Raw genomic sequence first — 21,805 nt, forward strand, 5'->3', positions numbered from 1 at the left:
GACTAGGTATAAAACTTACATGGTAGAAGTTCAGTACAGGGAATTTGCCTTTAATATGACATTTGGGGTTGAAATAGATTCTGCATTTTAAAGGGCAATGCTGTATAAATAAGCCAAAACCCAGACATGCATACTAGCATTTATCTTCAAATGGAACAAAAGGTTTACCTAACAGTCATATGGAAAGTAGAAGAAAGTTAGCAGTGACATTTAGACTCAAAGGCCTTCCTTAGAAAGGTCTCACAGAGAGGGCACATGCCACTGCAACTCCTCATTGCATTGTTCACACTTCGATTCAAGGACAAAATTCAGTGAGACTACGGCTTAAGTAAAGGCCATCATAGTACAGTTCTGAAGGATCCATCCCCACAGTTTTTAATTCCGGTGTCCCACTTCTGCCCTCACTGACTTGGGTTTTCTTGTCTTCATACATATTTATTATCAACTGTTAAGGAATCTTCTCTAGAAAAATGAATTTGATCCAGAGAAAGCAAAAAGAATAATAGATCAGAATTTAATGCATAGGTTGCTTCTCCCTAGAAGCTTTTATGCCAATATTCACAAGAAACATCTAAAATTTTCACTCAGGACTACAGTCCGCTTATCATCATATATAATTTCAGGAACAGACAAAGTAAAGACTATAGAAAAAAATTACACTCTTTGAACAAATTTCAAAAGAATTACTTTAGGAAAGTATCTGGTATAATAAACCCAGTGAAATGTCAGACATTCAGCTAGCTGTGTTTTCAGTAGTTTGCTAAAGTTGACACCAAATGGCACGTCTTCTAACTCATTTTATATCTCCAGTTACTCTTTTTATGGGGTGATGCATTGTGATACCATAGTTAAGTGAGAATTGTGTCTTCTCATTTAAAAGGGCAACGCCAATACTTAATTGCCATCTTTTAATCATTAACAAACATCAGCACAAAAATAAGATGTGGCCAGTTTCAGATCCTTAAGCATGCAAAACTCTAAGTGAGGACAACCTAAGTTTTGGTCAACTTGGATACTGAATGTATCCCATATTAACCAGATTTTGCTTCAAACGCCACGGAAATATGCTCCAAGGCCAAATGCTGAATGTAAAATTTTCTCATTCATTAACTACTCAAAATTGTGTTACTTTTTGGAACATGGGCTAGAATACAGACTGCAATTTACGTTACGAACTGAAGATATGATTAAACATTTTTTGAATTCTTAAACAGCTCTTTAAGACACTTCACCTCTTTTTTTTTATCTCCACTGAAGTATTTATTTAAAAAAAATAGCCTTAAAAAACCCTTTTTAAAAATAATCTCAGAATTTCCATTGTCTCAGCTTGTGTGTTAAAGTAGGTAAACTAATAAGAAATCAACACAACTGTTCTTACCTGTTACATCAGGACAAACTCCACTCTCCAGTCTATGCTTCTTGTATAAGTTCTTCAGGACTTTGGCACTTCCGAAACACTTAAAGCGGCTTTTGACATTATTATAGTACCAATCCAGAGATTGGGTCCTTAGGAGCCTAAAACAGAAAAATAAACTACATATTTGGAATGATTCTTCAACAAATAAATGAAAACTATTTACCATCCTTTTATGTAAAAAAGGATCTTTTAGGCCTCAGAGCATAAACATACTGATTTCTGCATAATCCTTTAGTATTTGTACTTTGCAAGTGGCTGGTATACTGAGGGGAGGAAAAGAAAAAGGTAACTTATGAACAAATAACTGCTTCACATTACTCAAGGTTTTATTTGGTTTTCCTACTGTCATCGCAAACGAGACACTCTTCCCTTTTACATTATAATGCTAACACTACAGCCATTTTGAAAAATATAAACAGGTCTTGGAAAGGCACAGGCAGGTTTTTAAAATAGCCTTTATTTACACAGATTTACAGATAATGTATGAACATTAGCCCATTAATGCACGACGAAAAATAACATTTTCATAAAAATATATCACTGCTTTCATTTGAGCAACCAATAAAGAAGACAAAGCCTAATTAAAGGACCTCAAAGCAGAATGAGCAAGGAAGGGTAGGCAGACAACCTTTTCTGGAGGGAAGGACTCACAACTGCAGTTTGGTTTCCTACTTTAAACAGTAAGCATCACTGTTGTCCATAATTCAACCTAACAGATTTGTCCCCAGAGCTCACATACTTTTATAAAGCCATAAGATATTGTCAAGCTCTGTATTCTTTCCACATGGCAGAGGGCTTTTGCCCTACCTGCTACTTCAGTAGTGGGTGGTAGATAACCTGCACCATACAACCACAAACACAGGTTACTGCAGGGTAACCCACGGCAGACCCGTACATTTCCTACCAGAGGCGTCGCTGGAGAGGGGGATCCTAGGGGTCCACCTATAAATTAAAGCTGACTTACCCAAAAGACTCCATGAAGGAGAAATAAGTCTGAGTGCTTGCTTCCCTGTTTGAGCTCATTTGTTCCTTTGCACATTGCCACAGTAGTTTATCTTTCATTAACTTACTGCACTTACATTGCAGGAACCAAGATATTTTTATGGGACATGAAAACATTTCATATAAAAGAGTCTTTAATATAGACTGAAAACATAATGTCCCCTTTGTAATAATTATGAAAATTGGGGTCTTGGAACTAGAGGCCCTATGCTTAATTATGTAACAAGCTCCAAAGAGATGATTCTTAACACTAAGATTTTAGAAAACAAAAGATTACAGTTAGTGTCCGGTGTCCCTAAAGAAATGTTGCTATCAGGAGTGCTGGACTTTCAGCACTTCCAGATGTCAGATAATTTCATTCAGTTTTTTAAATCTGGGGTTGTGGATGAAAAACAAAATTAAATCCCCACTGTAACCTTTAGATTTTCCTTCAGATACTCTGGAGTTTTCTTTATGAAGTGCAAAGCAAGTCACAACTGACAATTTTTGTTTAACACACACCATTTAATAAGCAAATAAAATCTCACCTATTGAGAGACTAGCAATGTAGTTCTTACTTGGCACTGAATGTCGAGAGATACTTGATAACAAATATGCTCAGCCTAGGGTTTCAACTAAATGCTTCTAGTCCTGCTCCTGATTTTGAGTTTCAATATATTGCTAAAAAAGGAATATCCACTTCACATAAAGCAGAACATCATGATATAGTCCACTTCTCTGTCACCACTGGAGAGTGTTTAGTAGCAAACACCAGCAGTGGGAAATTAAAACTAAAAATCAGTAAAGCGTATCATATTCAAACTGTGAACTCTGAAAGTTACGTTAGTTGCTCTAGTGAAGACAAAAACTGAAGAAAAAGCACATAATGTAACAGAAGCATATGTTTTCTGTATGCTGTGCCAGCAATTAGATGAAGGAGAGATGTTTACAGATAATGTAAGAGTATTAGCCCTTTACTGTTTGCACAGTAATATCCCAAGCCTAACTGTGGTTCCCGTGAGGCTGACTAGCTCCAATATTCACCGTATCATTTACATGTGACAAGGGCAAAAATTGTTTTTTTCCTGGAAAATATCCTTTCACATGGTGCACAGATGACTGGCATCTGATGAAGCACAAGTGGCTGGTGATAGAGCATGAGCAACGGGAAGCATGCCTAGGCCTGTCTGTGAAGTACAGGATTTCTGAGTTCTGATAATGCTGCCACTGAGAAATCTGTTATGATGCCTGTCCAAGTCCTGACCCACTGACCAGGGCTTGGCTGCTGGCACAGTGATGTGATGGCTCTGTGAATGAAGGCAAATGTCTCTCCCAAACCTGCAATTCTTTGGCGTTTTGAGAACCTGCCGCCTTTGTGGGCAGGAACCATTTGCTCTCATGGAAACGGCATCAGAAAGGAACAAACACTATGTCTTCTGCTTGCTGAATTTGATTCACTTTTGTCTGCTGAGTTTCTATAGGTGCTGGGGCTGTAAGATTTCAGTCAATAGCACGGAGTCACAATCATTATGATAGACAAAATTAAGTCTGCATGACTGGGTTGGAAGCGGCTTAGCAGAAGGCATTGGCCAGGAAGGATGCTATTCTGCCCAGTGAACACAGTATTCTCCACACTGTCCACAAAATAGCACTATCACTGCTGGTGGACTCTCAGCACTGTCCTCAAGTACACTGCTTTAGGGTTTTCAAGATCCCTACCAACTACCTTAGCATGTCTACCAAGCACCTCAGCTCCACTAGGTCAAAATGCTAAACTTGTCATCTTCCTGGAAGCTAACCAGACCCAGTTCTTAATATTCACAGTAACAAGGTACCAAAAGGAGAAAGTCACCTGTCTCATTGTACAAACTGTATGAGTTAAGATAGTAATTTATGAATGCTGACCTGGCAACTTGGGAAAAACGAGAGATGGGACCCACTGCAAGCCTGCTTCCCCATCTTTTTCCACATGTAACCATGTTTTTCTGGATCTGATAAATATTGTTTCTGTAAAAACAGAACGCTAACAGCACTGGTTTTTTAATGTGGTGAGACATTGCTTTGCAACTAACACAATTTTAGAGACAGGCTTCATATTTGTAATGATAGTATTTTCCATATGTGAACTTTGGGAGAGTCAAAAGGATAGATTATACATCTCAAAGCAACAACGAAAAAAGAGATGCTTGCTTCTTTGTAGTAGCTAATCTGGTGTAAACACAGGGATTGGGATTTTTTTTTCAGTTTCCTTTTTGCTGCAGGATTAACACTTTGTGAGTCATCTAATCATCTCATGCTTCTCTCCTGCATTGGAGAGCTACCAACAACCCCAAATCTGTGCCTTTGTCCCGCACACATTTTATAGCAGATTACAATGCCTCCTCTAAAGCTTTTCAGCCTCTTAACTTTCAAATAAGTCACAATGTCGCTGTTGATTCCTCCTGGGGAGAAGGGATTTGGAGAAGAGAGTAGTTCTCTTACAGATACTAAAATAAAGGACCCACTCAAAAGAGAATTAAGAGCATTTTTGCCTTATCCTTTTGCCTCAAAATCCTTTAATGTTGACCTGTATTTTAAAGCTGTATTCTGCAAAAGCAGTTCATGAGTCCAGAATAATGAAAGACCATGACAGCGCTAGCATTCAATTCTTAAAATTAAACATTTCCCTTATTACCTCTAACAGAAAGTGTGCAAGTTCTCCCCATGAAAAGAAAGTTCACACTTAAAGGATATTAGTGGTATGCATTTTAAAGAAGCAGGAATGCTCTGTGCCATAAAAACTGCTATGTCTTTATTGCCAAGTAGCCTTAAACACTAAGGACATTATTTATGTTATATAATACTGCCATGGAGTTGAGTTTGAGCATTTTGATGTGCTTTTGGCAGAGGAGAATACTGTGATTTTTAAAATCTGCCTTACTAGAAACTGTGAAAGCTAGGCAGACAGTTTCTGTTTAATAAAATTAAAACTTGAACAAATATTATAAAGCCCCAGTATTTTTAGTGCAGCAATGTGTTTGCTTTAATCAAGTAGCACCGTAAGAGCAATGGATAAGCCCATTAAAATCTTTACAAGCGGTTTTCAGTGCACTTCTCTCCTGCTGCACCCAAATACTCAATCTTTAGCCTTCTCCTGAGGAAAAAAAAAGTACACCAGCTGTGCTGGGGAGTGGGAACATGAACCATCTCTCTCATTATTAGCAATGATGACAAGAAGATCATGTGAAAGACACCACTTATGCATGATGTCAAGTATTAAATACTCAAAACAGAGAAGGTTGTTTAGTAACTGATTTAGCACTTTAATTTCTATTTCTTCTAAAAAGTTGTGAGGTTTTACTTGGTCTAAAGGCAATATGAAGCTTCTGCAATGAATTTTCTCTAAAAGGTAGTACCAACTTAATGTTAGTGACCTTAATCTCTACTCATAACACAAGTTGAACTACAAGGAAAGCATTTATAACAACATTTTTCCATGAACTCTGTGAGATCTTTTCTCCCACAAGAAGAACTTGTCACTTACAGAAACTAGACTGCAGCTCAGTAAGTGAGGAGATGTGGCTGGAAATCAAAACTTAGGTTATTTAAATGTCAGAGTGAATACATAAGCGCTTGGAGTTTTCTTGCTGTTGACTTGCACTGGAAAGTGAAGACTACTTTTTGGCTTCCCACTCCTATCTCAGCGCATCTTCCGTCACTTTGTGCCAACAGCCAGGCCAGTAAACTCTTGTAGCCCTCAATCTCACTCCAAAACCAGAGCCACAAACTTCACCTGCACATCAACAACTGTTTATACAAAAGGTTATGCCAAGCAATTTTTTATTTCCGAGCTCACATCCATATATGTATTGTGAAATGTTAAACATGAGTTTGATACCACCTTGCTAGAGCTTCTTATGTGCGCTCAAGGTGGAGGTGTCCCCTAAAGCCCCAGCTGCCAGCTGAGCCTCTTGAGCCTGATTCCTTTCCCCTCATCCATGATCTTTGCCATCTTTCTACTGGAACAATGGGAATCACACTATAGGCTAAATGACACTATCTATTGCCTCCCTGCAGCCCCACTGATTCTGTCAATGTTCCAGAGCACGTTAAGATATTGCAAATCTGAGCTTATGACCCTTAGGTATTTAATGACAGTGTAATAATCACAGAGTAATACCTTTAAATATAATTTTTATACTTCCTTTTGACAGTAAAAGGTGCTTCTTCAAATATTCATCTATTGTTTTTAAATGTGTTAAACTCACTTCCTCCCCCCAACTAGTTCAGCATTACCACTGCGTTTACTAGTAGCACACTTACGGGATGGGTGTAACTTTCATTATAAACTCAGTTTTTCAGGGTTTTATAACTTACTTGTGAGATGTTCCCCATAGTTCTTACTTTGTAAAACAGGAAAAAATAAAAAGGACCCAGTAGTACCCACTAAAGTAATGTCCATCACAAAAAAGGTCTTCATTAAACAGCTGCTTAATATTCTTGAATGGGCATCAGCACTACTCAGCCCTGAAACACAGCAGCAATTTCTCAGACAACAGATGATCAGCTAACAACCAATCAAGCTCACTAGAAACAAAATAAAACAGTTGCTGAAAAAAACTTTTTATCTGAGGAAAAGAAGAAGAAAAATAGGGCTTTAAAAATTGTTACCCTGTGCTTCTCCTGCTCTGCCCATGCCCTAGAGTGACATCCAGCCTCAGGTCAGTTAAGATCTTGTGCTGGTTCTGTCAAAGGTGGCCAAGTGGTATGCCACAATTGATATTGCTAATGCATTCTTCTCAATCCCTCTGGCAGCAGAGTGCAGGCCACAGTTTGCTTTCACATGGAGGGGCGCCCAGTACACCTGGAATCGACTGCCCCAGGGGTGGAAACACAGTCCTACCATTTGCCATGGACTGATTCAGACTGTACTGGAACAGGGAGAAGCTCCAGAAGACCTTCAATACATTGATGACATCATCGTGTGGGGCAACACAGCGGAAGAAGTTTTTGAGAAAGGAAAGAAAACAGTCCAAATCCTTCTGAAGGCTGGTTTTGCCATAAAACAAAGTAAGGTGAAGGGACCCGCACAAGAGATCCAGTTCTTAGGAATCAAATGGCAAGATGGTCGTCGTCAGATCCCAATGGATGTGATCAACAAAATAACAGCCATGTCTCCACCAACTAGCAAAAAGGAAACACGAGCTTTTTTAGGTGTTGTGGCTTTTTGGAGAATACATATTCCAGATTACAGTCTGATTGTAAGCCCTCTCTATCAAGTGACCCAGAAGAAGAATGATTTCAAATGGGGCCCTGAGCAACAACAGGCCTTTGAACAGATTAAACAGGAGATAGTTCATGCAGTAGCCCTTGGGCCAGTCTGGGCAGGACAAGATGTAAAAAATGTGCTCTACACTGCAGCCGGGGAGAATGGCCCTACCTGGAGCCTCTGGCAGAAAGCACATGGGGAGACCCAAGGTCGACCCCTACGGTTTTGGAGTCGTGGATACAGAGGGTCTGAAGCCCACTATACTCCGACTGAAAAAGAGATATCGGCAGCATATGAAGGGGTTCGAGCTGCTTCAGAAGTGGTTGGTACTGAAGCACAGTTGCTCCTGGCACCCGACCACCAGTGCTGGCCTGGATGTTCAAAGGAAACGTCCCCTCTACACACCATGCAACTGATGCTATGTGGAGTAAATGGGTTGCACTGATCACCCAGCGGGCTTGAGTACGAAACCCCAGTCACCCAGGAATCTTGGAAGTGACCATGGACTGGCCAGAAGGCAAAGATTTTGGATTATCACCAGAGGAGGATGTGATACGTGCTGAAGAAGCCCCACTCTATAACAAACTGTCAGAAGATGAAAAGCAGTATGCCCTGTTCACTGATGGGTCCTGTCGCCTTGTGGGAAAGCACCGCAGATGGAAGGCTGCTGCATGGATTCCTACAGGACAAGTCACAGAAACTGCTGAAGGAGAAGGTGAATCGAGCCAGTTTGCAGAGGTAAAGGCCATCCAGCTGGCCTTAGACATTGCTAAACAGGAAAAGTGGCCAGTGCTCTATCTCTATACTGACTCCTGGATGGTGGCAAATGCCCTGTGGGGGTGGCTACAGCAGTGGAAGCAGAGCAACTGGCAGCGCAGAGGCAAACCCATCTGGGCTGTCACATTGTGGCAAGATATTGCTGCCCGGGTAGAGGACCTGGTTGTGAAAGTACGTCATGTGGATGCTCACGTCCCCAAGAATTGGGCCACTGAAGAACATCGGAACAACCAGCAGGTAGATCAGGCTGCCAAGATTGAAGTGGCTGAGGTGGATCTGGACTGGCAACATAAGGGTGAATTATTTCTAGCTCGGTGGGCCCATGACACCTCAGGCCATCAAGGGAGAGATGCAACATACAGATGGGCTCATGATCAAGGGGTGGACTTGACCACGGATGTTATTGCGCAGGTTATCCACAAATGTGACACATGCGCTGCAATCAAGCAAGCGAAGCGGGTAAAGCCTCTGTGGTATGGGGGACGATGGCAGAAATATAAATATGGAGAGGCCTGGCAAATGGACTATATCACACTCCCACAAACCTGCCAAGGCAGTGCCATGCACTGACAATGGTGGAAACAACCACTGGCTGGCTGGAAATGTATCCCGTGCCTGATGCCACTGCCCAGAACACTATCCTGGGTCTTGAAAAACAAGTCCTGTGGCGACATGGCACCCCAGAGAGGATTGAGTCAGACAATGGGACTCAATTCCGAAATAACCTCATAGACAGCTGGGCCAAGAATCACGGCATTAAGTGGGTGTACCACATCCCCTATCATGCACCAGCCTCTGGAAAAATTGAATGGTACGATGGACTGTTAAAAACAACACTGAGAGCAATGGAGGGGTGGAACATTCAAACACTGGGATACACATTTAGCAAAAGCCATCTGGTTAGTTAACATGAGGGGATCTGCCAGTTCAGCTGGCCCTGCCCAGTCAGAAATCCTACGTACTGTGGAAGGGGATAGAGTCCCTGTAGTGCATGTAAAAAATATGCTGGGGAAGACGGCCTGGGTTTTTCCTGCCTCAGGCAAAGGCAAACCTACTCGTGGGACTGCTTTTGCTCAAGGATGTGGGTGGACTTGGTGGTTGATGTGGGAGGATGGAGAAGTCCGATGTGTCCCACAAGAGGATTTGATCTTGGGTGAAAACAGCCAATGAACCGAATGGCATAATGCAAACTGCTATGTAATATTGTATGTCATCTCTTCTGTGGTTGCTATACGCCATAACAGTGATATCATAGTACAAATCTCCCAATCCATGGAAGATGAACTTTGATGAAACAAGCAAAGTGCAGCAGTGATGGAACAAAGACTGACTTGGTATGCAGCAACCCAACACCACACACACCATCTCTCCTGCCCTGAAAGACTGATATGAGCCCGGAGTCAAGGACTGGGCAAACTCAATGGACATTTTAATGGATATTTTACAGGGAAGGTCCATAAACTAAGGGAATGATGTCTGTGTATTATGTCAAAGGATGGGATGGATGGGGAGGGGTGGTGGTTGGTAAGGTTGTATTGGATTGTATGGGACCTGGGCATGGTGTAAATGGTATGGAATGAGGGGTGGAGAATGTGCTGGTTTTGTCTGAGAAAGAGTTAATTCTCTTCATTGTAGTGCCTCTAGTAGTTAGGGACCTTTCCAGCTTCCCAAGCTCTGCCACGTGGGCAAGAGGCTGGGAGGGGCGGGGCCACAGCCAGGGCAGCTGACCCCGACTGGCCAATGGGATGTTGATGCCATACCATGTGACACCATGACCAGTGCATTAACCGGGGCAGTTGGCGCATGGGGGGTGCTGGTGCAGCTCGGGGACTGGAGGCGTCAGGTCGACGGGCGGTGAGCGGCTGCGTCACGTGCAGGTTGTTTTGGTTGTTCATTTCCCCCTTCCCCCTGGCCGGGTTTCACGCCTCTCTCACTGTTTTCCTTTTCACTGCATTATTGTTGCTGTTGTTATAGTTTTATTTTAATTATTAACAACTGTTCTTATTGCAACCCACAACCATTACCCTTCTGATTCTGTCCCCCATCCCGCCGGTAGGGGTGTGAGTGAGTGGCTGTGTGGGGCTGAGTTACCGGCTAAACCACAACAATTGGCAATTGGCTAGATAAACTCCCAAGGCTCCTTGAACTGCCTGGAGACTAAGCCATGAGTGAAGAGGTGGAGGGGTTGGGAGCCAGGGGAAGACTGCCTGCTGAGCTATGCCAGAGCTGGAACACCAGTAGACAGGACGCCTCCAAAGCCAACTACCTTAGCCATGCTGCTGGGCAGGAGGCAGAGGCATGCTGCAGTTAAATATTCTTGTCTTTAACCATGATGTTTCCCCACAGGCTGGTGAGTGGTGCTGTAGGACTGACATCCTTGAAGCCCTGCCGCTCCTGGGGAGCTGCACGTCCATCATCCCCTGATTACTTTGGCACCACATGACACATCAGTTCTCTGGGAAACTCCAGCTAATCCAGATTATGCCATCTCAGGCACACTGTCTGTCACAGGCCCCCTGACAAAGGCTCTCACCCCATATTGGCCTTACACAGAATACAAAGCTCAAGGCCCTTGTTTCCATTTCCCAGGCACCGAGTGGCCTCAGCCTCATGCCCAGAGAAACAATTAGGATTTAGCTTGTCACTTCTTATTTACTCAGTTTTAGAGTAAAAGTGCTTCGAACTCAGCATCCTGAAATATTCTTCCTCTGCCAACAGCAATATTTGCTTTTTCCCTTGGGCTGATGTTTTAGAGCTTGTAACATACGGTTCCTTATAAATTGTTGAATTAAAGTATTGCAGTTCCTTTCAGTTTCACTGAAATCAAACATACTCCCAGGTTCAAGAATGTGACTTCACCTTCATTCCCCTTCAGGATAAATCGTTACTTATAGCACACAAGCACTGCACACATTAATATCTTGCCAATGCTCAGTTTGCTAAATATCAGACTTAATAAAACCCTAAATTCAGAAAGTTCAGCCCCTATGAAGCCCTGAACAGGAACTTTTGTACATGAAGCTTTGGCCAAGCTCATGTCATTCCAATATGGGACTTATATTTCTCTGATTTTATTGCACATATCCCCTGCCTGTGAAAGGCAGCTGTTCATGCCCGAAGAACAATTGCTCATAAACATTTAGCCCAAAAGGCCACTGTTAACTCTTCACCACACTTCCTTGCCAAGCTTTAGGTAGAAATTCTATTTATCTTCCTCTGATGGCATTCTGCAGATCACCCATCACTTAAGAAGTGCTGCTCCAGAAAACTTCTTCCTCCAATTATCCACAGCACAAGACTGCACCCAGCTTACACCATGACACGTGAAAGCATGGCACACTAACCCATGCAGGTACATCACAGGACAGGCTACAGCACTGCATGATGAATGCTATGCTCACCGGTCAGCAAAGTCCAAGTAATAGCAGAGGAGAGACCGTCTCAAGTCAAAGCACCTACCCCAAAATGAAAACTGTCCAACCCACTGAAAACACCATCTGTCTTTCCCACAAGTGGAACAAAACAACTTTGTGTCTCTCACAGTGAAACCATGATTTCCTGTGCCAGCAGAAATGAACCTGGCCCAGTAACTGCACTGCAGTCTACAGTATGTTAATTATTCAGAGAGCTCAACCTACAGTATTGTACTATGTAAGGCATTTCCTAAAAATATGCACCCTCCCAACCATTCACTGAGAAATTCACTGCACCAGTTTTGGCCTTTGAATTCCAACATGGAGCAACATACAGGAAATAATAAACTAAGGTTAGCACAGAGGAAAAAAAAAGGAATTTCTTTTTTTTCCCAAAAGACAGCTCTATGTGCAACCCTTGAATTCGCTTACTCTGTCTCCTTTGCTTTTGAAATCAGCAGTCAAGAAGTCAGATATGGGAGGAAGACAGAGCAGGTTTTGTACAGAAAACCTAGATATACTTTATGAAAGGAAGAAAGATCAAAACTTGTAACAAGTTTACCTGATTCTGGCTGTTGAGAGAAGTACTAAAGCGTCTACCACCTGGGCCCTTTAAACCAAGCGTCGGTGACTTTCCAAAGGGAGATGCCAAGGATTGCTCACTGCAGCATGTGCCAAAGCACAGGAATCACTTGCAGCATTATGCAGCAGGCCACAGTGAGTGATCATAACCCTCCCTTAAAACATTTTACTGGCTCATAAAAATAAAATCATGGGCCATACTAGTTCAAATAAAGGATCACCTAGCCTCTTTGGCCATCAGCAGATGCTAGGGAAGAGATGACAGCAAAGGTGCAACTGTGGAGTGACCCTGCCTTCGACACACTCTGCACTTGTCAGTTCTGGAGTCTGTGTTTGACACTACAACAGACCACCCTCCAAAGACAGTCTTTGACAGACTCATCTTCCATAAATTTGGCTATACCTAACATAAATCTAAGCATACTTTTGGCCTTCTCAAAGCTCTCTGACATAGAGTCTACAGCTACATGCCACACAGATGCATTTGTGACCCACACTCCCTGTGGTTGCTTACTGATCTCACCAACATTAAAACAAACCATGAAATTGCTGATCTTTAAACATATAATTTAATTATTGGAAAGTAATTAGTATGTAAGAAATCAGGACTAAACCATCTGCCTCTAACAGCCTTTCTGCAAATGAGAATGGAGAAGGTACAGGTGTCCCTCTTAAGAAAATAACATGCTTAACTGGTGCTTTATTTAAAAAAAAAAAAAGAAAAAAGAAAAAAAAAGAAGGCTTAGTTGCCATTTTAACCTCTCTACTAACAAAGCAACATTCCTTGGAGATCATATCTAGACTGCAGATGAATGTTTGCATACATTTGCTGACAAACATTACATGGAATGATTAAATATTGGCCATATGCAGTGACAAATAACTTGGTGGGTATGGATTGGGTTTGCTCAGTGGTATATTGTGATCTTCCAGAACCGACGAGTTCAGGCAAAGTCAAGCCCATGACGCACAAGAGGTCTAGACCTGAGGTGAACATACCTGTAAACTCAGTTGATGCACCACTGACGGTTCCCGTAACCCAGCCAGAGCATTTACGCCCTCAAACCCTCCCTGAGAAATGCCAGACCTGACATAACATCTTCGGTTCAGATTTACACCCTTTTTCCATTTATACTCACCCATGCTACCATCTAACAACAGATTTTCACTTACCCATCACTATGTGCATACTCCTCCATCACCACACCCTCCTTCCTTTTTGGCAGTCATCTACATACTTGACTTACTTTTCCTATAAAGCTATTTGGGTCTTCCCTGAATTTTATAGTCTCCCAATTAAATTACCCCAGAATTAAAGAGGTGCCTTTGACAGAGGCTTACTGCAACAAGACACCTCCCTTTTACAAGTTCTGCAAAGGGTAAGATTTGAACACATGTTGGCTGGACGTTGGACATAGCTCAGGTTCAGTGGTTTTTGCACATTGTCCCGAGTTAATCTTCTCATATGAAAATGGGCAGGCTAAAAAAGTCTTCTGGCTTAAGTTGGGCACAAGTCCATCATTCTGGTTTGTGAATGAAGGCTGTGAGTTTGGTGAGGATCATTTTCAGGTCTGTCCTCCACAGAGAAGTGTCCTGCAGCAGGTGAGGAAAACACTGAGACAACACCATGTATAACTGAAGTTATGGTTTGATCCTCCAGTAGGAAAACACACATAAGAGTAGAACATCTCAGAATTTAACTGAGCTACTTTTTCCTGTATTTTCCTTATGAGGCTGTATGTCAGGAACCTCTGGCTCACAGATGAATGCATATTTTGCATATTAACCTGACCTGCTGCCCCCAGGAAGCGTGTTGTGTTTTTTTAGGGTATCTCAAGTGGAAATAGGGATTTTGCAGCAGTTATAAAAATAAATTTTTAAAAAGAAGAGGGTTTTCAAACCCAGTTCTCCACTGTAATTCAGCTGACTATAAACACCAGGGGCAAAATCACAACTGTGGAGAGTTAACAGCAGTTAAAGCAATGACCTAAGAAGGGGCAGGACCTCTCTTCAGGCATCTACCAGTAAAAGAGGTGAGAAGCCATATCTAATACAGCTCCTGACAGTATCTCAGCAAGAGCTAATAAGCTTTTGCCATAACAACGTGTTTATGTTTGGCATGTCTTACAGCCATTAGTGAATATTCTTTCTCCACTTTTGCTTTGTAAAGCGAGCATCAGTTGACTGATGCTTTTTTATTCAGAGCTGATTTCTGAACCTAAAAGTTTAAAAGGCTGCATTGCAGGGGAGCTTGCAGAGAGCTTGCAGTACAAGTTACTGCTGCTTTCAAGGTACTCTGGCAGAGCCTTAGGCCATGAAAGAAATGGGATCACATAGGTATTCCCCTTGCCCCCACACATGATGAGCAATACCTATATCACTCACAGCAGATATACAGCTAGTCTGTTCTTAATGGCTGCCGATGCTGCAGAGCTCCCCCAGCCATCCACTCCAGTGCTTTCCTACCCAAATATTGAAAGGTTTTCTTAACATTTAAGCTGAATCTTCCCTGTTTCTGTTTAAACAAGACGATTTAAGATGTTTGCTTTTTTTTTTTTTTTTTTTTTAACAGGCTATAGAATCCTGCTTTATCCCGGATCATGTTTTCTAACCATCTGATCATGCCCACTGTTTTTTTCCTGGACAGAATAAAACACCCAAGTAGTCTATGACTTCATTTAAATACAGATCCCAGAACTGGTCATCTGAGGCCTTACCAGTACTCTTTCAAGAAAACTAAAAGTAGCTGTCAGGATATGATTTAGCACAATGCGGACCCAATGGATGAGATCCTACCAAGAGCACCAGATATGCCATGGTAATATTGAATGTGCGCTATGCAGTGCTGTGAGTCACACATCTGTCAAAGCCTTGCTGAGATTTGCAGCATAGAAACTGCCACCTCTTCAAAAAGAAGGATCCTGTTGAACTAAGTCAAGGCTATCTTCACATTTTCTTTAAACGGACAATTACATGGATGCCACTTTCAGAAATGAGGTTTAAAGTGTCTCTCCCCACTAGCTAGCAGATATACCAATGGGCTAAAATTTCACTTGTGGGAGAAATCCAGGCCCTCAGCTGTTACACCTCCTTATCAAATAGCAAATAACTCTCCTGGAGGAGAAAACCCTGAATCCTGTCATTCTCAAGAAGCCTTATGGTCCTGTCTGTACCAATTCTACCCCACCTGCACAAAAAGCCCATCTCTCTCAATTCTACTCCTGCTTTCATGTCTAGGTTGGTATGTAACAAGCCCCAGATGTTACTGCAGTCACTGTGGATCATTCAGTGGCCAAAAATGGTCTGTAGTCCTCACCTCAATGGCATAAATGGAGCCCAAGAACTTGCAACCTCTTTTCTCAACCCTTCTAAGGTACTTCATTTAATGCCTGGAGATCACTTCCCCACCACGCTGCCAAGTATTTCCCTCTTAAGCCTTTCATTAAAATGCTTATCTTTTGCACAGCTGATTAATACTACCTGTCAACCCAGATGAAAATGAAATAAACAGCCATTGGATATTTGAAACCAAACTGAAACAAGTCCCAGTCCAAATGCCTATGTAGAAGCTGGAATACTCACATATTCCCGAATTGGAACATTCCACATGTTCACTTCAAAGTGCTTTTCATGAGCATATTTTTAATTTCAGGATACATTTATGACATTTGTATATTATCTATAGAATTTATTTTAAGACATAAAAATCATACATATACAAATAAAAATATCACCACTATAACAAAATTTTCCCCCTTAAGGAAAAGTAACTATGTCACTTTATCTGAATACCCTTTTCCCCAGAAATTTCATTTAATGTAAAATTTTGGGTTTTTTTGGTTTTTTCTTTTTCTATTTTGATTTGCAGTAAAATACATTTTCAGTATCTCAATATTTTTTCAAACAAAAGAATTTCCATACTCTGGCCATTTGGTACTAGATAGTTTTTCAGGCAAACCATAAGAATTAATTGATACTGCATCATTAGTAAATTTAATGACACTCACGTGCGCACAACATGCTGAAGCAAAACACAAACATGAATCAAAGCAAGTTATTATAGCTACACTGAGCACAGATACACTGTCTTCTACTGTCATATTTGTTTCTACTTGCTAGAATACATCAATGTAATTTTTATTTCAGATTCTGAAAGAAGACGGGCAAAAAGAACAAAAATTCACACTGACAGTACCTCAAAATGAATACATCCTGCTGTTTTTCTTAAGAAACAACAACAGCAAGAGATATTCATAAATTCTCATTTGGAGAGGCATTCATTTCCTGCTGTGCTATTACTATGAATTTATCCTTTGTACCCACCCACTGAAGTGAAGGAAGATTCATACAGAAACCTCATGTAAATAAACTGCAGAATGCAGAGAGCAAGATCAAACCACTCGCAGGAACATTTGGTCATTGAACTTTGCATTCATGTTAATGAAACAGAAGCATTCGCAGTCAAAATACAACTGAACATAAACGGCTACAAATAAACGCACTGTTCACCCACATGAGAAATGTTTTCCATTATCATAGCAGATACCAAATGAAACAACAGAACATTAAACCACTTTAATTAGTTATTCAAATTACCTAAGTGAAGGCTTTTGTTTCTGGTAACTTCATTCTTAATTCACAGATTCTTGAAAAACAGCTGAACAACAACAACAAAAAGCAAGGTCTTTGAAGCATATAAATTTTCACAAAAGAGACAAAAACTCTGCTCCATCAGGAAAAAATACCAGAGGATAAACCATGCAAATTAATTCTGTAATCCTGATTAAAAAAATATGCAGGGCTTTTAATATAGAGCTCAAGAATGCCCAAAAGACAACAATCCTCTGCTTTAAGGTCTGTTTCTATTCTTGTATTGTGAGAAAACTGTGAACAAACAGCTGTGAAATGCCAGTAAAGACGAGAAGAATCATCACCACGTACAGTCAAAGAGAAAGTTTGGCTCATTTCAAGATTATTTAAAAAAAAAAGAAAGGGGGGAAAAAAAATAATTCAAACAAGCCAAAACCCTTAAATCTTTGCTGGGAAGTGAAGAGATGTCATTTCAGTTCCCATGTTTCATACTGGTTATCTCAACCCATCAGCCCAACTTCTGCTAAACTAGGCTGCACTGTTTTCTTCTGGGAGCTGTGCACGCAGCGACTCCACCACCCCCTTTCCGAGATGACACGTTTTTGTAGCTTTGCGACTCCACGAGCCACAGAACAGCTTAAGAAACATGTTGTTCAGCTGGAGGCACCGGAGTGTTATCTAGCAGGAGGATGACACCTACAAATCCAAGTCCCATGCAGGTCCCTAGCTGGGAGGTGTAAGGAAAGTATTTCCTTGCCACCCACCCATCCGTCATGGTAGGAGGAGGAGCGAGACGGACGCTGCACTCCCCAGACAGCAAACTACCTGGACATCGTTGTGACATTTATCCAGCAGTTAAAGCAAGACTTCTTTGAATGACAGCTGAAAATGGGCAAGGTGGTAAATAGCTGGCCAGCCCCATGTCAGCTCAGTCAACCACAGCACCTCAGCAGCTCTTCCCAGCACAGAGCAAGGGCAAATAAGGACTGGGTGAGGGTATCTGATGCTGTGCAACGTTACTGCTGTGTGCAAGTGACAATCCTGAGCACACAGTGTGCGCTTCTTAAGTTTCTTACCATCCTATTTCTGCTTTTTCAGAAAATGAGCCTTCTGTATGCTGCGCTACATGTGAGTGGAGCTCTCTTTGATTAAGCCTTTAAAATACACAGGACATCCTTTTTTTTTTTCCCTTCTTTTTTTAGTAATTTGTTTTTTCAAACCAACTTTGTAGTCACTGCATTTAAAATGCACATTTTTCCCTGGTGGGGTTTTCCCTATTGCACAGGAAATATTTTTAGTCAGAAGCTTTATTGTACAAGCTGTCCAGCCGTCTGACAAAAGCTAAATTCCAGCTTACAGCTGAAAACTGTAGGAAAAATTCCAAAGCCTTTACAAATTATACAAATGAGACTTTAATCCCAGCTGGCCTCACTAACGGGGGCTCTACATCTGGGCACACATACAAATGTACTTTTCATATGGATTTTCAGCTATTTGAAAAATGAAAAATAGAAAAAAAAACCCCTCTATTTTTGTAAACACTTGTATCACAATAATAAAAACAAAACAGTCCTGCAAGCACAGATTAGCCAGACTGTCAGAGAAATACAGCTGTTTCTCAAAACTGGTCCTGGGCAGAGCTGTTGGGTAAAATTGATCTGCTGCACAGAGGAGGATTCACTTCTCTAACAAACTGAAAGCTTCAAAGCCACACAATCCTCCTGTCTTCTCTGGGACAAGCTTATTCTCATCTGCAAAAGGGAGAGCGTATCCTCACAGGGCCACCCAGCTGAGATAAGATGCATGCATGCGCAATATCAGCAAGTTTGACCAAGAGCAGTCAAGAAAAATGGGAGGAACTGGAAGAAACAGTGTATGAACAGGAGGAGCAAAACCAGGGAGAGCTGCAAAGCGACCTGGTCATGCACACAGAGAGGATAGTGTGCAATGGGTCTTTGAGACCCTCAGCGCTAGCTTTCAACTGCTGACAGTGAGTGGAGTGCAAACATTGCAGCCCTTCGCAGCTACGTCCACAATGCTAATTCGAGAAGAGCCCTCACTTCACTCACAGAAGAAATCCATACTGAGGATTTTCAAGTTCCCGTTAAACTTGGATGAAGATGGATGTTACTTGACCAAGATGCCTCTTCCTGCAGTAATTGCATGAGGTTTCACTGCCACAGCATTACATGTTTGGTTAAGGCAGACCCACAGAGGCAATTTTTCAAGAATAAAGAAATCAAGTTCTATCTAACATTTCTCCAACCATGCTGCTTGGGCCCTAAGGGAATAAAGGGATTCATGCAGACCCACTGCATACACTCTTGTATGTCACTCTGACAGTGGCAGAGAAGGTCCCATTGCAATACCAGAAGGCATCTTTATTCAGGCATCGCTCCTGTGTGTGGTGACCACAGGGAGAGGTGGGGCCAACAGGAGCTGTTTGTCATTTTTGAGACGTTGCTTATCATAGAATCATCATAGAATAGTTTGGGTTGGAAGGGACGTTTAAATGTCATCTAGTCCAACACCGCAGCAATGAGCAGGGACATCTTCAACTAGATCAGGTTGCTCAAAACCCCATCCAGCCTGATCTTGAACACATCTAGGGATGGGGCACCTACCACCTCTCCGGGCAATCTGTTCCAGTGTTTCACCACCCTCATCATAAAAAATGTCTTCCTTTTATCTAGTCTGAATCTACCCCCTTTTAAGTTTAAAACCATTACCCCTTGTCCTGTTGCAACAGGCCCTGCTAAAAAATCTGTCCTCGTCTTTCTTAGCCCCCTTTAAGTACTGGAAGGCCACAATAAGGTCTCCTTGGCGCCTTCTCTGCTCCAGGCTGAACAACCCCAACTCTCTCATCCTGTCCTCATAGGAGAGGTGCTCCAGCCCTCGGATCATTTTTGTGGCCCTCCTCTGGCCCTGCTCCAACAGGTCCATGTCTAATATTTTAAGGTAGTACTCTCACCTCTCACCAAAGGGGAGGGAATGTAGGTCTCTTCTCAAGCAGAACTCCTTCCATAAAGAAGAAAAACTTGATAACATTTTGGGGAAGTAATTCCAGCTACTAGGATTTCCAGCTGAGCAGGCTCCTAATACAGCTTGTGGTGCAGGCTGCCAAATGACTACTGAGCCTTAGTGGATCGGAGACAGAGAGGGGAAAATGTGTCTCTCTATCTTGTGCATCTAAGGTAGATGTCTTAAAGAGCAAATTAAAATGTTCTTTCCCTCTGCACATACACAGTACTTTTGTCAGCGGGCTCTAGGTAACTCTCATGCTGCCTCTGCCCCTCTTTCTTGCCATTCTTTTTTGTGTTCTTCATTTTCCTTACAAAAACATGAAAGTGGGATAAATTATTTGCTTGTATTGCTGAAGACAAATTTGGAGAATACTGAGGCAGGCAGGGAGTAGAAAGCAGTGCGTTAACAATGTCCTCGGTGCATGTGCTGCTCCATTAACGTACTGACCTTCGTCTACAAGGTCAGACTACAAGAAATTGCCAGTCCTTGTCCAGCAGATCCAGGGATATGAAAAAAGTCTATTACATATAATGCTAAAATATTACCACATAGTCTGTGCAATTCTGTATTTGCCCTGTTACAAAGATAACGCAGGTGCTAAAGTAATTTCCATTACATACATAAGCATGGGAAAAAAATTTAATGACCATTTTTTAAGGGTGGTGTTATGGATAGCACAAACATATCTTCAACCAAAATAAGTAAAAATTATTTCAGACCCAGAAAAACATTAGACAAATCACGTAATTGAGACACAGAACAGATTAGTCTCCAAGAAGACAGATTAGTCTATATGGAGTCAGGCGGATACATTAAATCTGGTAATTGCGTAATGGAAAGTAGAATGATAAAAGCTATTCTCTCTTGATATGAAACAAAAAAAATGTACACTGACTACTCCAGGGTGTTTACCCTCAACTTTTTTTTTAGTTATGATGAACTTTCATTTAAAAAATACTCTAATTTTCTTCAGAAGTTCATTTTTGAAAAGGAATAGAGACCCCAGGAGCAGAAACACCAGGGAAGAAGGGAAAACAAACATTAATCAGAAAAAAAAAAAACTTGAGTTTCAAGATGGGGAAAAAAATCTTCCCTCCCAGTCCCCAAAAGTACGAGGTTGTACCAACAGAAAGCATTAAGGATATCTACTTACTTTCAGCATATTAAGGAAAATAAAAAAAGGATCTACATTCATGGACATGTGTCTCCTAGGATGAATCATACCCTGAATAATGACAGGTTAGTACTGCTGCTTTATAATATTTGGGTTTTATACATCTAATCCATCTACAGTATTAGTTAAATAAGACAACCTGAGATGATAATATTAAATACTCAGCAAGCTGCAACAATGGGATTATTTTTTGAGTATATCTAAAATAAAATCACAGGTAGTGAAAAGAGATTTTCCAGAAAATGTCTAGAAACAGAGTTAAAAACACAAACTTCTTTAATAAATAGTAACAGAAATATTTTTCAGATCACAGCCAACTACCAATCCTGTGACACAATCTAATCCTGATTTTCTGACAGATTAAATTTTTAAGGGACAAAGTGCCATAATTCTACAGTAGATAAAGAAGCTAATAAAAATATTTTGTATATATCCTATTTCATACTTCATTTTTATATGGATTTTTACCATTCCTTAAAATCAGTAAGTATATACCATTTATCACAGTTATTTCAAACTTACTAGCTCATTGACAATAATACCATTATCCTAACGCAATTAAGGTCTTTGAAAGGAAGCTGACTAAAATCTCAGCAAGT

The 21,805-nt window shown here is 41.3% G+C and overlaps 1 protein-coding gene across 4 annotated transcripts in view; it reads right to left on the reverse strand.

Annotated features, from left to right (window-relative positions):
* The window catches only part of MYRIP (myosin VIIA and Rab interacting protein), a 235,896-nt gene that overhangs the window by 51,438 nt on the left and 162,653 nt on the right, over window positions 1–21,805 (reverse strand). For all 4 annotated transcript variants that reach the window (XM_075083484.1, XM_075083483.1, XM_075083487.1 and 1 more), the window contains one exon: window positions 1,379–1,515. In XM_075083484.1, coding sequence (XP_074939585.1) covers window positions 1,379–1,515 — 137 coding nt within the window. The remainder of the gene's footprint in view (window positions 1–1,378; window positions 1,516–21,805) is intronic.

The sequence above is a fragment of the Phalacrocorax aristotelis genome, chromosome 2, assembly GCF_949628215.1.
Source record: "Phalacrocorax aristotelis chromosome 2, bGulAri2.1, whole genome shotgun sequence".
Classification (NCBI taxonomy): domain Eukaryota; kingdom Metazoa; phylum Chordata; class Aves; order Suliformes; family Phalacrocoracidae; genus Phalacrocorax; species Phalacrocorax aristotelis.